We start from the raw sequence: 15,954 nt of genomic DNA on the forward strand, positions 1-15,954 counted from the left end.
ACACACACACACACACACACACACACACACACACACAGAGTTCAGGGAGCATTTAACAGCCTGGGAGTGGAAATTCCAGCAAAGATGTCAGATTTTCCATCTCCTGGTCCAGAAGCTTTTACTGTACAACCAGGTCTAGCGCACACTGACCCATATTACAGAGAGAGAATGTGACTTGTGGTGGAGAGATTCTGCAATGTCTGCATGTTTCATTTGGGTTTTCCACTTCTACACCAAAATAGCAAACAAACGAATCACACAAGCATTACTTAAAGTGGCCCAAAAAGTATTTAGACACTTAAGGCACATTTAAAAATGTATGAATTTCATTGCATTAGATAAAAAATATCAAATTGCGTGGCATATATTTTAAAGAAATATTGCATGAGCACACTTTTTTTTAGCAAAACGAATCTCAGTATCCTTAGTAATGAAGAAACATTAGTACCAAGAAAAGGTTTTTCACTGATATTTTGATATCTTCACACCAAATTAAATAAAATCTGTACATTTTTAAATGTAAGTGTCCAAATCATTTTTGAGGGTACTGTACAGGTATACACATGCAGCACAGCTACACACAGATTTACAATATATTTGTTCTATTCTTTTTTCTAAGCTTTGCATTTGTATGTCTATGTACATTGTATCTTGTAGCAGGACAGTGTACATTGTGCTTTCTTTCCTCTTTTGTCTGTAGCAGAGAGGTATATTACGGTTCAGTCCTTCAGCAGTTCAAGTCAGGATGAGCTGGGCTTTGAGAGAGGCGTCATTGTTGAGGTCATCCAGAGGAATCTGGAGGGCTGGTGGTTCATACGGTAAACTCATCTTCCACATGTTTATTCTTCTCTTTAAACTACTTCAATACGTTTTAAAAATCCTTTGCTTTATTTAGCTGGAATTGTCTCAATATTTAATGGGTTTTTGCAGAAAAAAAAATGTAATTGTAAAGTTTGCTTTAGATCAGTGGTCTCAAACTCAATTCCTGGAGGGCCACAGCTCTGTAGAGTTTAGCTCCAACCAGCTCCAAATCACACCTGCTTAGAAGTTTCTAGTGATCCTGAGGACCTTGATTAGCTGGATCAGGTGTGTTTGATTAGGGTTGGAGCAAAACTGTGCAGAGCTGTGGCCCTCCAGGAATTGAGTTTGAGACCAATGCTTTAGATCAATCATTGATGACAAACGGGCAGCCCTCCAGTCACTCCTAACCTTACGCTCTCACTCACTCAGTCAGAAATAAAGGTACAAAGTTGTCACTGGATGGTACCCTAAGGTACAGATCCTTCTAATATGCTTCTAATTTAAAATCATTCTAATATGCTGATTTGGTGCTCAAGAATCTTTTCTTATTATTATCAATGTTGAAAACATTGTTCTGCTAAATTTTTTTGTGGAAACCACAGTACATTTTTCAGTATTCTTTGATGAATAAAAAGTTCAAAGAAACAGTTTTTTATTTGAAATATTTTTTGTAACATTATAAATGTCTTTACTGACGCTTTTGAGCAATTTAATGCATCTTTGCTGAATAAAAGGAATAATTTCTTTCAAAAATGGAAAAAAAAAGTCTCACTAACCCCAAGCTTATGAATGGTATTGTATAGTTTTATTGAGAAAATGCCCTTGGTTGGTTTTATGTATTGGGAGTATGTGAATCATCTTTCTCTCTGTTCTCCTCTCAGTTATGGTGGTAAGGAGGGATGGGCTCCAGCTGCCTACCTGAGGAAAATGCAGGATGGTGTCATAGCCGGTAACCAGGCAACAGAGACCAATAAACCAGCTGTGCAGGGTCAGGTGGAAATCATCGGAAACCTTATGGAGATCAGCAACCTCCTGAACAAGAAACCTGCCAATGAACGACACTCACACACACAAACTGACACCAATGCACACCGTAACAGCAACACAAACACATACAGGCACTCACAGACTGACACACATACACAGTACAACGGCGATGCAGAGCAGACTGATGCTTACAGTAACAATACACACACTGATAGAAACAGCAGCATTAGCACAGCAGCTAATACAGGCAGTAGTGGTTTAGAGAGAGACTCTGATGATCAGGTCACCCAGCACACAGACACCAGTGTGCATCTGTCGGTCTCAGACAGCAGTGTGTCTGTGTCGGATGCTTGTGTAACTGCGTCTGTTTCTGAAGCAAGTGTGTCTTCAACATCGTCCACAATAAAGACCAAAACAGTACCTCCATCTCCTGCCATTGCTCGAGTCGCACCTCAGAGATTCCACAGTGTTGAGACCAGTGAGATTTTCTTTCTTTCTTTCATTTTCACTTTTATTTCCCTTTTTGTTTTTATTTTTTAATTTTTTTTCTCTTTATTTCCTTTTGTCTTCTTTCTTTCTTTATGCATTATCTATAATGTTTTTGAACCATGTTATGTGATAGTAAACACATTTTGATTTCTAATTCGTTTTCCCTAGGATCACCATCAAACAATCAAAAACCACCTCCCCGTCGAGAAAACAGCCTGGTCAGTGTGTGTGTGTTCTCATTTTCCCATTCTCTGGTTTTTCCTCTTTCTTTCCATTGCGCGCACACACACACACACACACACACAGACAGACAGACAGACAGACAGACAGACAGACAGACAGACAGACAGACAGACAGACAGACAGACAGACAGACAGACAGACAGACAGACAGACAGACAGACAGACAGACAGACAGACAGACAGACAGACAGACAGACAGACAGACAGACAGACAGACAGAGGTCATGTTGTGGTTTATAATATGCTGAACAGCATATTCTTCTCTTCGCTCTCAGGGATTTCAGTTACCGCAGCCCCCAGATCCCCCTACTGTTGAAGCTGAGTATTACACCATCGCTGAGTTCAGGTCCTGCTTGACAGATGGGATCAGTTTCAGTGGAGGACAGAAAGCTGAGGTAAAACAAACTATTCAGTTTCACTGTTTAATCGGTTTTGGGGATTTAAAAAAATAAATAAATAAGTACTGTTAATCAGCAGGGATGCATTAAATTGAACAAAACTGACATTAAAGACATTTTATAATTTTACAAAAGATTTCTATTTCCAATAAATGCTGTTCTTTTAAACTTCCTGTTTATCAAAGAATCCTGAAAACATAATTATCACAGTTTACACAAATGTAAGCGGTTTTTAGTATTGATAATTATAATGTTTATTGAGCACCAAATAAGCATATATAAAATGATTTCTGAAAGATTGTGTGACAATGAAGTTGGAAGTAATGGCTGATGAAAATTACATTTTATTTAATAGAAAATTATAATAAAATTTCGCAATATTACTGTTGTGGCTTTTTGATCAAATAAATGTTGCCTTGGTGAGCATAAGAGACTTATTTAAAAAACATTTTTTTTTGTAAAATATTTTTATAGTTTTAAAAAAGGTACTGTTTCTAAATCAGTGACAAAAAAAAAGTGGTTTCCATTGTGACGGCTTAGCCTATATAACAACTATATCGTTGGTCAAAAAACAGTATAGAACTTCAAGGTTTGTATCTATACAGAAACTGATCTAATATATTCAGTAAAAAGTGAGACAACTCACCCCAATGTTGCCTATTAGCTGCAAATAACATTAAATATAAGTATTTCTACAAATGGTCTGGAAACTGTGTATGTTTACAGGTCATTGACAAGAACTCTGGAGGCTGGTGGTATGTCCAGATTGGAGAGAAGGAGGGTTGGGCCCCGTGTTCTTACATCGACAAACGCAAGAAACCCACCTTGAACCGCCAAACCAGTACACTGACCCGGCCAAAGGTCCCACCTCCTGCTCCGCCAATCAAAAAGCAGAACTCGCTTCCATGTGTTGAGTCTGAGGCTGTGAGCCTAACGAGTCCACGAGTGTACGAGGAACCAGAATATGATGTTCCAACAGTGGGCCTTGAATTCGACCCTGAGCAGGAGTTTCTTCCAGGAGATGCACCGACTAAAGCCCCTCCTCCTTTGAGTCAGCGTACCATTTCTTTTACATTGGGTGAAGGGGATGAGGAGGATGATGAGGGTGTTTATGCGAACGGTGGCTTCAGAGCTGTACCACAGTGTAAGGACAGTCACTCGGACACATACTCGTCCTCTGCGGCTCACCGGGCATCAATGTGGGATCCACCGGAATATGACGCCCCAACAATCGAGCCCAACATCGAGACCAATACAACACTCTACACACACACAAAGCAATCTAAACTCAAACAGCAGGCTGATGAGTTGAAATCCAAACCATCCGTGCGTCCAAAACCTGCAAACCAAGACTGTAGTTCCATCAGAAGACCCCAAAACCAGGAGCAACCAGGCCAGATACAATTCAGGAGCTCCCGCACATCTGAGGACTCTGAGAATGACTCCGAGAACTTCCAGACGTTCTCTAATCCGCCTTCCTTTTTGTACCAAACTACTGCGGCATACCAGCGGGAAGAGCCGTATGAGCTCAGCTTTCCTGCGGGAGTGCAGGTAGAGGTTCTGGAGAAGCAGGAGAGTGGCTGGTGGTTCATCCGCTGGGGGAACGAAGAGGGTTGGGCGCCCACTTACTACTTACAGGCAATCAAAAGCTCAGAAACAAGCGGTACAGAAGCCAAAACCACAGAGAAGGTTAATTCTGAAACGTCTTGGTCTGCGTCTCCTGAGTTGGAGATTTCAGTTCAGGGAGATGTTGGGAAGATGAGTAAATGCGTAAGTTTGGAGAAGAACGAGCAGCGTGTTAACCAAAGCCTGAAGAGCGGACACAGATCTAACCAACAGAACTGCCGGGTTGGTGTGAAGCAGCTCGCTGTCAGACCTCAGAACGTCCTCAAGGACAACACTAATACGCACACAACTCCCGCAGGACGGAGGAACGATGCACTACCTAGTCATAGCTACAATGATCAAACCACTTCTTCCTGTGCAGTTAATACCGAGAGCATGAGACGTAAAGTACCGGTGTCAATGGTGAAGCCTAAACCGCATCTGATCCACAACAACCTACGCGAGGAGTACGTTTCTATCGCCGACTATCACGGTGACTCAGAGACCATGAGCTTCCCTGCTGGCACGAGGCTGGAGGTCCTGGAGAGAAACCCTAATGGATGGTGGTACTGCCGTGTGCTCGACATGGCTAAAACACGAAAAGGATGGGTGCCCTCCAACTTCCTGGAGAGGAGGAGCTAGTGGGTTACCAGAATTAATTACCAAACGGCCGTATGTCTCATACTCTCTATCTTGACCATGAGCCATGACCCAATAAAAACGTGTTCCCTTTTTAATTCATAAGAGACATGGCTATCTCTGTTCACAAAATCAAAGGGAACACTAAGAGAGTCAGTCACAAGTGAATTCTCTTGTTGCCTGACACCTTGTTTATATGCTGTATACTCCTGCTTGTGCTGGATGATGTGATGTTATTGTCACTGAACAGGCTTTTAGTTATTGCTCTTAGCTGGTCTTAATATGCTGCAGGTGGTTTCTGTTAAAATGTGTCTCTTTTGTTTTACTAAATAAATATGCATAAATATGAATATCTATCTATCTATCTATGAATGTCTCTTTGTTTGTGTAATTAAAAATGGTGCTATTCCTATTAAATCACTTCATTTTCAAACCAAAGCTTATAATAAATGGCCAAGTGCTATTTTGTATCTTAATCACAATAGCTTGATGGCGTTTGTGTGTTTGTACATGTGTATGTACAAACAAGTGTTTGTACATACAGATGATAAATGCTTAATATAAAAGCCTTAAAAATATCTATAATTATATTTTTATATTTACAATAATAAATACAGGCTCTTCTGTTGGGTAGCATTAGAGTTTTAGTTTAATTCCACATTGAACATAAAAGTTATTGGCACTTACAATTTTGTGAATGTCTACTTTGGTATGTAAAACATTTTTTTTCGTTTTTCTGTTTAATGTTTTGCAAAAAATACATTTACCAACACATCAAATCCACAATGTAGTTTTCAGATTCTGATTCTGGATTGAATGAACATATACGAGTTAAATAAATATTTATTTCTTGATAAATATGAATAGTGTGGGAACAAACATTTAAAAACATGTGAACAGTTTTGTATATAGTTACTAGTTTACTGAAAATTAGAATTAGTCTCATAGTAGCTTGATTTCCCATTATGCACATCTAGCCATTTGTCAATAGAGATTTATAGTATCTGGGATGTTGTGCCATTCACTTAAGCAGTTACTTCTGGGTTCTCTCAGCATTTTTGGTCAGACATTTAGTACATTAAGCAGTAATTTAGTACCTCTTCCTTGCTGAGCTCAAACAAGCAGTCTTTTAAATGGACTTGTGGGAACGAGACGGTGACCTGTAACGGAGCCTCTTCAGATTCACCCAGGTACTGTGATCCTGTTTGTCGGAGAGGTGGTTTCCAGGTTACATGTTGCGGAATATTTTGATGATGTCTCTGATTGGGCTGCGACACATGGGGCAAGACGGGTTTGACATCTCCATTAGCTTCCCACCACAGACGGAGCACATGCACATGTGTCCGCATGCGTACAGCACTGAGTCCACTGCCCTCTCGCAGCAAATCAAACACTCCTCACTAGTAATCGCACAGCATGATGGGGTACTGGGAGATTCTGAGGACAGTGAACCGAATGTTGTCCCTGGTGACCACAGCAATCACAGAGAAAACAGCAATGAGAAATTATATTTTTAGTTGAGGAATTGGATAAATCAACAAATTAATAGAAACTAAAAGAATGAAAGACAGGAACGCACCTGCAGAACTGCTGAGATACTGTGAGTGGGACTGAAAGCTGTCCGTAAAGCCCCTGACTGCTGTACTGGTAATCTGATTGGCTGAGAGGTGACTGGCATCACTAAAGATGGACCTCTGTACTTCTGAACAGGATGGAGAGTAACCACAGGAAGTGCCTTAAAAAAAAAAAATCCATTAACACTGCACAAATAATAATAAATAAACAAATAATTAAAATATTACATTATAATTTCATTTTAATAAAAAATCAATTCAAGTCACTTATGAAGAGTTTGATAAGGGAAAAAACAAACAATCATAAACATCTTCACATTATGCCAGAGCAACAATTAAAAATGCATTAATCCTACACAACTAATATTAAATAAAAATGTCAATCATACCTTTTATCATGTCATAAACATGGCTGTTCAGTACAAAAAGTAAACAAATAATTATATAATATTATATTACATTATATTATAAATTAATTATAATCAAAAATCAATTAAAGTTACGGTTACACTTTATTTTATATGGTTAGGATTTGGGTTTGGCTTGGGTTACTTGCATGTAATTATGCATAATTGTTATTATAATAGTATGTACATCTAACAAGTGTAACAAGGACACCTTAAAATAAAGTGTTACCAAAGTTACTTATGTAAAATTGGATATAGGACAAAATTAAACAAATCTAAACACCTTCACATTATGCCAGAGCAATCATTTAAAAAGATGAATAAATATTTACAATTAAAATTATATTAGTTCATATAATATTTTACCCAGTATGCTGATTTGCTTGATGTGTGGCTGTAAATGGAAGATCATCCACAGAGGAGCGGAGTTATCCACACATATCTCTCTGCAGGCCCTGCCTCCATTATGACTCACAAGCATCTCCCCTTCTGCAGTTGCCCGGAAACCGATGATATCCCCGCCCACAAGCGGTGAAGTCAGGCAGCTAAAAGCCCAGAATTCTTTGCGGTCCATCAGGTCATCTGGATTAACCGGCAGGCGGTTACACTTTATTTTATATGGTTAGGATTTGGGTTTGGCTTGGGTTACTTGCATGTAATTATGCATAATTGTTATTATAATAGTATGTACATCTAACAAGTGTAACAAGGACACCTTAAAATAAAGTGTTACCAAAGTTACTTATGTAAAATTGGATATAGGACAAAATTAAACAAATCTAAACACCTTCACATTATGCCAGAGCAATCATTTAAAAAGATGAATAAATATTTACAATTAAAATTATATTAGTTCATAAGACCTTAACGAGACCTTTAGGAACACACACTCTCCACAGCGCAACGGCCGATGAGTGAACGCCAGAGCGCAATCGTCACGTCTGTTATACCAACGCACCGCTATGTGTTCAGTCAGTAGACGCAGACCGTTGCCATGGACACAGTGGAAATGCAAGTCATCGTTGAGCTGACGTGACAGCACTGAGTTTAGAGCGTTTGGAGAATTTGAGAAGGATGACAGATCTTCCTGGAGGTCAAGCTCAGAGCAGCTGCTTGACAGATGCCACTCATCCATGCCTTCATGAGTCACAGTAGGACAGAGATATTCAGCTGGCACCATCTTACTGTCTGGAAAACACACATACACACTGCATTCATAATCAGGATCATGCAATTGTTTTTCCAAGTGGTTGAACTTACATTTTTCTGCTTGGTGGGTAATAATTATTTCAAAAGGGAAGGCAACTGCCTAGCAACCAACCAGAAAACACTAGCAACCACATCAAAATGATTTGTGCAGTATCATTTCCCCTACTTTTACATTTACACTACCACGGGAATAATATAATAAATATAATATAAATATATTTTATAAATATTCTTTTTTTATTTTTTTGAATGAAATAATATTTCACAACTTTACTATTTTGCTGTATTTTTTAATAAATGCTGCCTTGGTGAGCATAAGACTTAAAAAAAATAAATAAAAATCTTACCGACCTCAAACTTTTGTACAGTACTGTTTACCCTATTATAAACTAATTTTAAGTTATATTATTTTAATATTAATTTATTCTGAATTTTCTGATATTGATGCCTCCCTGGTAAAAAAAAAAAAAATAGCAACACCCTGGCAACCATCCACAACATGCAGAAGCACTATTCCTATTTTCTTCATAAAAATCTATTGCTCATGTAGCCTGCAATCAGCAGCATCAGTATAATTGTACTGGGTGGTTTTTCATTTTGACCTCAGTCAGTAAAAACGTTGCCACTGGCCATCCACAGTGGACAGCCGCTGATGAGAACACCAGAGCTTCAGTGATGGAAATTACTGGTCTGCTATAACTTTCACTGCAGCCGCATCAGCAGAAACATTCTCAGACGCGGTAGATGTTCCTCTCGGTTGTTTTTAGTTTCCGGGCTTGACGTCGCTGTCATCCACTGAACTGCCTTTAGCTGACGCTGACTAGTCTGAACAGGAATTACTGAGACATCGAAGCTTCTGTGACACTGGGGATGGAAATGGAAGATCAAAAGGAAAGAAACGTGCATTGGCACAATATTTTAAAATATTTCTGTGTCATAGAGTATTTTTATACTTTAAAAATTAGTATCTATATAAAGCATGCATTTTATTTTTACAAAACAATGCACATGTAGGTAATGCGTGATGACCTACAGTACAAGGGACCTTCCACCCAGCACTGAACCACTTTGACTGAATGCCAGATGTGGTGTGATCTACATTAGTGAGAACAGGAGGTGATTTTAGTCACGGCATCTGGCCATCTGACTATAAACATATTTTGGAAGCAGAGGAAATGTGAGAGAGCACAGCATGTGCGGATTGCTCGCAGCATGATTAGTGGACATCTCTATACCTACTATGTATGTGTATTTATACAGAGGCAAAGTGCAACTGAAAATAGGCTTGAATACACATAGTGGATGTTTCTATAGCTACTAGATAAGAAGCAAAATATAACTGGGTGTGTATATGTGTATTTACGTCTCTAGTAGGTTTGAAAGCTGAAAGCTGTATGATACACATACATGCTGTCTATGCTTTTGAACACACCCCGTTCTCACTGCTAAGACACTGCTATCTGACTCTGTGGAAACACTGACTATTTTTACTCAAATGAGAGAGAGAGAGAGCGAGAGAGAGAGACCTGTTTAAAATGTTATAGTAATGCATTCACTAAAATGTATTAGAATTGTACAAAAGCACATGAAAACAACTTATTTTTCTATTACTGTAGCTTTGTTTTTCATAAGTGTTTACAACACAAGTGTAAGGGAGCAATAAGTAAAAGTAGCAATGCTACTAAATTAGGTTCATTTTTTTGTAGTATGACAGCTCAGCTCTGTTCAAAACAATGTAACTTCTTCAGTATCAAGCTACTTTTTCCAACAAGCAGCAGTGTAATGTGACAAAATGCTACATTGCTATTTTTTGCAAACAGAGCTTATACAGTAGCTGAGACAAATGAGATCCAAATCAAACATGTTAATTTAAACATCAGTATTGGTAAGTTTGATTCATTTTAATGAATCATGTTGATCAAGTAGTTTCCACAAAACAATATTAAGCAAAAAGAAAAAGTAAAAAGAAATGTTTATTGAGCATCAAATCAGAATCAGAATGATTTCTGAAAGATCATTTGACACTGAAGATTGCAATAATAGCTGCTGAAAATTCAGCTTTGCCAATGCCATCACAGGAATAAATTATATTTTAAAATATATGACAATAGTATTTTACATTGTAATAATAGTTCACAATATTACTGTTTTTATTGTATTTTTATCAATATTTTTCATTCACCTTTTGAATGGTGAACATTTACTTTGTTTTTACAGTGGGTATAGAAAAGAATCCCCCCCCCCTTAAAATAATCACATTTTGTTGCTTTGCAGTTTTTGTTTTATCCAGCTGCATTTACTCAGTGCAACTTATAACATCCAAGTGAAAGGTATAACACCAGCATGTCAGAAAAAAATAAAAAACAGAACCACTGAGTTGGAAAAAGGATCACTCCCTCCTAAAAATGACTTGTAAACTCAATCAGATGTAGCTAATCACCTTCTCAAGTGGCACACAAAGCCATTTGACTTTCAGCTGTGATCAGCTGTGGTCACTTTGATTAGCTCAGCATGAAAAGAGCTTTCCTGGAGCATTTCAGTCATTGGTACTGCAAGTGAAGCAAACAATCAACTATGGGTGGCAAGGCACTGTCACAAGTAAGGAGATGGATACAAAAACATTTCAAAGGCTTTATCCACCAAACGATATGTCTGGTGGAAATCCAATACAGCTTACCATCCAAATAACAGCATTCCTCCAGTAAAGCATGTAGGTGGTAATGTCCTGTTATGGGGGTATTTCTCTGCAGCAGGGATTGGAGCACTTGTCAGGATAGAAGGACAAATGGATGGGTACAGTCAACTTGACAAGCTAAAATTTCAAAAGTTTCCTAAATACTGTCAACCTTTGACCATATTACAGCAGTCAATTTTTTAAGTGAAAAAAAGAGAATAATAATACCAAACAACAACTGTATTCTCAATCTGTATGTGTTACCAATGCCTTAACAAATAAACAATGATTAAGGCATGCTTAATTGGCTTAATTAAATTGGCTTGTTCCTACAGAATCTCACTAAAACTAAATTATGAATAGAATAATTATTTTCCATTCAACTAGGTTTATTGATTTTGTTCAACACAAATTTTTTTCTCACTTTGCCAGCATTCCTCGGCATATGTTTTTCATTTTAAAAGTGAAAGTGTTGTTAGGCAACCATTCCAATCTCTCCCATCTTTTTCCATTGGGCAGTTATTGTAATTAGGATAAGAGGGTATAAATCTAGAATTCTATTTTTAAATGTTGTGAATTTAAATTGTTTAAACATGCTCGGCACAGCAAAAACACACTGGCCTCTGTGAACTTTACAACTCCTCAAGCGATCAGCACGTGCTCAATGAAGCGCAGCTCAGATACTGGCCCACATTACATGCCAACCAGGGCTCAGCAATTCCACTCGGAGCAAACTCTGAATGGAACGTCATCTGATCTGTGTAGAGAGTTACTTCACAGAGACGTCCAGCTAACCAGCTTCAGGCAATTTGATGACCGCTTGGTTTAGAACATAAAAAGACATTATACATTTGTAAAATCTGATATTTCATGTGAGAGAAATGTGAACTTACCAAGTAGCTGTACTCCACGTGTCAGCCCATAAATGTCAATGATCGCCCAAACTGGCTCTCCGGCAGGTACACCGCCGAAGAAGAAGATCGGAGGGCCGCCGTTAACCCGGTAAAACACTCGCCCTGTGTTATCCAACCAGAAGGACAGAATGGTATCTTCTTCACATTGTTCCTCAGGAAGCGCTCGGGCCCAAAATCCCCTTTCGCTAACTAGATCTGGGCAGGCGAACTGTGGCAGCCATGCTGAACTTAAATCAGATGGATCCACTGTACTGAAACCCACTCGGAGGGCACCACTCCAACATCCCTGTCTCTTTGTGATCTAAACGAAGAGACCAAAAATGAGTAACCAAGAGAGTTAGCTAAAATTATACATTTGTAGAAAAAAATTATAAAGTTATTGTGTGACAAGTGTGATGCGATAAATGGAGACCAACAGATTCTTGTTTTTTTCATTTCCAAACAACCTCATTCACCAGAACAAGATAACAGCAATACCTCACATGTTAGTATTTCTAGCATTCTCTATCTGTTTTCCCCTTCTCAGGAAAGTTTGAGATGGAGTGATATGAAAGAGGGATACGTGAGGGCAATTTTGGGACCACACAAAGTGCTTTACAGGATGGCATGTGGAAATGGGTGAGAGTTAAGTAACCATACCTTGAGCCGGACCTGTTCATAGATTCTGACTGGCCGGTTGGTGAAGGAGATGGCATTACAGAAGCTGGCGATTCGGCGCACGCTGCGCTGCGTCTTGTCCATCACGATTTGAGAGCCTTTCGTGTTGGCATGGAAACAGAGCGGCAGGGGGGCTGGCAGCTGTGGGCACATGCTCACCTTCAAGGGGTGGCAGCGAAGGGTTCCTCCGTCTGAGAGATGGACAAAAAAAGGATGCGGATATTTATTTATTCAACAGGCACTCACAACAATGTAAATTCTAACTGGCACTGTTTTTCTTTCTAAGAGCTTTGTGCTGGGTTTACAGAACAGAGAAAGGACAGTGGCTACCATCTCTGAATGAAAACCTTTATCAAGAACAGAGAGACAACAAAAGAGACACAGAGATAGAGAGAGAGACAGAATGCAAGTTTCTGCTATTCAGGGTGCCAAAAATGAGGTTATGTCTCCACACACACAAATACTCACACACTAGAAAGTCAACATCTCCACTACTTTCATTGATCATTTCTACGTTTTTATGCCTTGCAAACTTTAATTTACTGAACACTGCTGTTATGAATTGTCATTATTTAAATATTTTACCAGAGTAAAGTTGTTTAGCTTGCTAACCAAGGTTATGTCTCACAATTGTGATGTTTGAGAATGTTTCACAATTTTGAAAGCATCAGTTTGAATGTGTTAAAAATAAATCATGTCACCCTACAGTTTGTACATTAAATTATATACTACTTTAGGTTGAAAATGATATAGTTATTGCTGCAAGATACATATTACATATTTTTGATTAAGAAAACATTTACTGAAAAATATGAATATACTTATTTTTGATATAACAAAAATGTTGCTAAAATAATTTTTCATTGCTCAAGTATTTGTTGTAGTGGAGCTGGTACAAACCTGAATTATTGGACTGACCAGAACAAAAACAAGCAAACAAATAAACAAATTAACCTTATTAGTGATTTGGAACTGCAAAACGGTCAATTTTTTTAACTACTCCATGGCTGTGCAGTTATTGAAAAAAACCTAAACACCTCAGAATGTCCAATCAGAATCAAGCATTTTAGAGCGTTGTAGCATAACGGTGGAATGCAGTGACATGTATTGTAGATGAGTAATAAAATGCAGTGGTAAACAGTTTTGATATATACAATATATAGTATAGTATAGTATAGTACATAACATTTATAGTACACAATTCTATAATGATGAATGAGACATATATATTATATATATATATATATATATATATATATTAATAGCCGTTAATGAGGATCAAATCCGATGCGCACTGATTCTCACAGACAAAACTGGCTTGCGATCAAACATTCACTCCTCAACTCCCTTTCATATTTTCCCAGACCTCTTTGAAGAATAAAGTCAAGGACAAGGTCTTATTTCAGAGACGTTTCTCTCTTTAATTAACCGCTATTGACATTTCACTGGGTGTGAGTCAACAATTGAAACATTAGCTTTTAGTTGCACAAGCAAGAGACTGATTCTGCATACTTCACCCACTTTATCTGCATGATCTCTGTGTGGGCAAATGAGGACATGCAGTTGCAGGTGTGAGTGTATTTGTGTAAGTGTTTATATGGGAATCATGAGACACTGTGTATACACACACACACACACAGCCAAGTGGGACATAAATAAAAATAATATTCCGACAACAAACCCCTGACCTCTACGTCATGACAAATACATGAAAACCAATAAATGTGTTTGTTTTCATAGTGTTGATTTTCACTACATTTTGTTTGACTGATCAAAATACATTTACTATCCCATAAACCTAATCCTCAAAGAAAACATTTCGCATTTTTATCTTTTCATTAAGACATTATTTTGTGGGGGCAGTTGCTGGTCTTCACAAAAAGTGCCCCACACAAACCAACAGTCTAATCACTAATAACATATTTCAATATCTCTTGTTTTTCCTCTTGGTTTAGAGAGATGTTAGGGATGTTCTCTTGATACTAATGCCATGTCCCATTATATGTGTGGACTCTCTCCCTCTCAGTGCTGTAGGCAATAGCAGGCTTAAGTGTCAGGTTGACTCAGTGTCAGCTTAGTTTACTGAGTGGGTATAAACCTGAAATGCTCTATTATGCCTACTTTTTTTGTTCACATCAAGAAAGAGTAAAACCTATATAACTGGCAGATTTAAAACTGTGTATGTGTGTGGGGATATACTATTATAGGCACAAAAAAATGTCCCTTTGAGGACATTAAAAATCACTCAAAAGTAATGCTAAATAAAGCAAATAATGTTTTTATTATTAATTTAATTATAAAAAATTTAAGTTATTCTATAGTAACTTTAATTAGCTTTATATAAAAACAATGGATCCCTGAAAGACAAACTGTTGATCAGTATTGATCTACAGTACAAACCATTGTCACAGACAAAAACCCAAACCATCTGAAATGCATTTATATTGGAGAAACAGAAGAGAATTAAGTGATTCTGGACTTTATGAAGTTACAATAACGTCTTTATAATAATGAAGAAAAAACAACAACTAATTTTCATTCAGATGATTTGAGGAAAATGCAGACAAATTCTTCATATAATTTTCAAAAAATAATTCAGATAACTTACATTCATATATTAGATCAAACAAGTTCTTCGAAATTATTATGAAAAGCCGCAATTTTACTGTTAGCCTACTCACCTAACGAGGTACGGGTTACCTGGCCACCCATTTCAGCACAGCGATGTTCACACAATAAAATCCAGCAAAAATATCCTGATTCTGGTCTTCAGTAGCTTTGCATTTCAAATAAAGTAACTCCTAGTATGTTCCAGATACTCCTCTGTTGTGTGATAGTACAGCGGCTGTACACACAGCAAACGCGCTCACATTCGACGAGACCCTTCAGCGAGGATTTGCATTAGCATAGAAGGCGGGGCTTGGGAGATCTACTAGTCATTGATTGGCTCATGTAGATGACTTAGCTTACGTGACTGGACACTCTCGGAAAGTTACTAAGCAACGTCTGAATGACCCGATTAATATGTAGTAGGGACAGTAATATTCAAATTTGCACTTCTGACCAATAGATCATTTACCTGCGCTCCCAATAAAATGACAGAGACTAATAATCTGCACTTGAAGAATCCATAACTATCCCCGTTGTTTTAGTAGATTGAAAATATGAGGTAAATGGAAATTTACAATCTCTTTGATGTTATGCTTGACCACAAATTTCTAGCATTACAAAATAAAGAAAAACGGTTTTAAATAACAGTATGTTGTTGAATAGCAGTCACTGTGTGGTCAGGCTGACATTGTGTCTTGATCAAATCAGCTTCACTTCAGATGATTATCTTATTGACAATCACTGAAT

At 37.9% G+C, this 15,954-nt stretch overlaps 1 protein-coding gene and 1 pseudogene across 4 annotated transcripts in view; one reads left to right on the forward strand and one right to left on the reverse strand.

The window, feature by feature from the left end:
• The window catches only part of LOC107671139 (SH3 and PX domain-containing protein 2A-like), a 9,137-nt gene extending 3,907 nt beyond the window's left edge, over positions 1–5,230 (forward strand). For 3 of the 4 annotated variants that reach the window (XM_016463992.1, XM_016463994.1, XM_016463993.1), the window contains 5 exons: positions 701–818; positions 1,683–2,266; positions 2,446–2,495; positions 2,796–2,915; positions 3,645–5,230. In XM_016463992.1, the coding sequence (XP_016319478.1) occupies positions 701–818; positions 1,683–2,266; positions 2,446–2,495; positions 2,796–2,915; positions 3,645–5,165 (2,393 nt within the window). In that variant the 3' untranslated portion in view covers positions 5,166–5,230. Of the gene's footprint in view, positions 1–700; positions 819–1,221; positions 1,243–1,682; positions 2,267–2,445; positions 2,496–2,795; positions 2,916–3,644 lie in introns of those variants that run through there. The other variant, XM_016463995.1, reaches the window with a different exon arrangement.
• Positions 5,231–6,034: 804 nt separating this feature from the next.
• Positions 6,035–15,453, reverse strand: LOC107671108 (E3 ubiquitin-protein ligase NEURL1-like; annotated as a pseudogene).
• Positions 15,454–15,954: the final 501 nt, after the last annotated feature.

The sequence above is a fragment of the Sinocyclocheilus anshuiensis genome, unplaced genomic scaffold (genome assembly GCF_001515605.1).
Source record: "Sinocyclocheilus anshuiensis isolate Anshui unplaced genomic scaffold, SAMN03320099.WGS_v1.1 scaffold861, whole genome shotgun sequence".
Taxonomy (NCBI): domain Eukaryota; kingdom Metazoa; phylum Chordata; class Actinopteri; order Cypriniformes; family Cyprinidae; genus Sinocyclocheilus; species Sinocyclocheilus anshuiensis.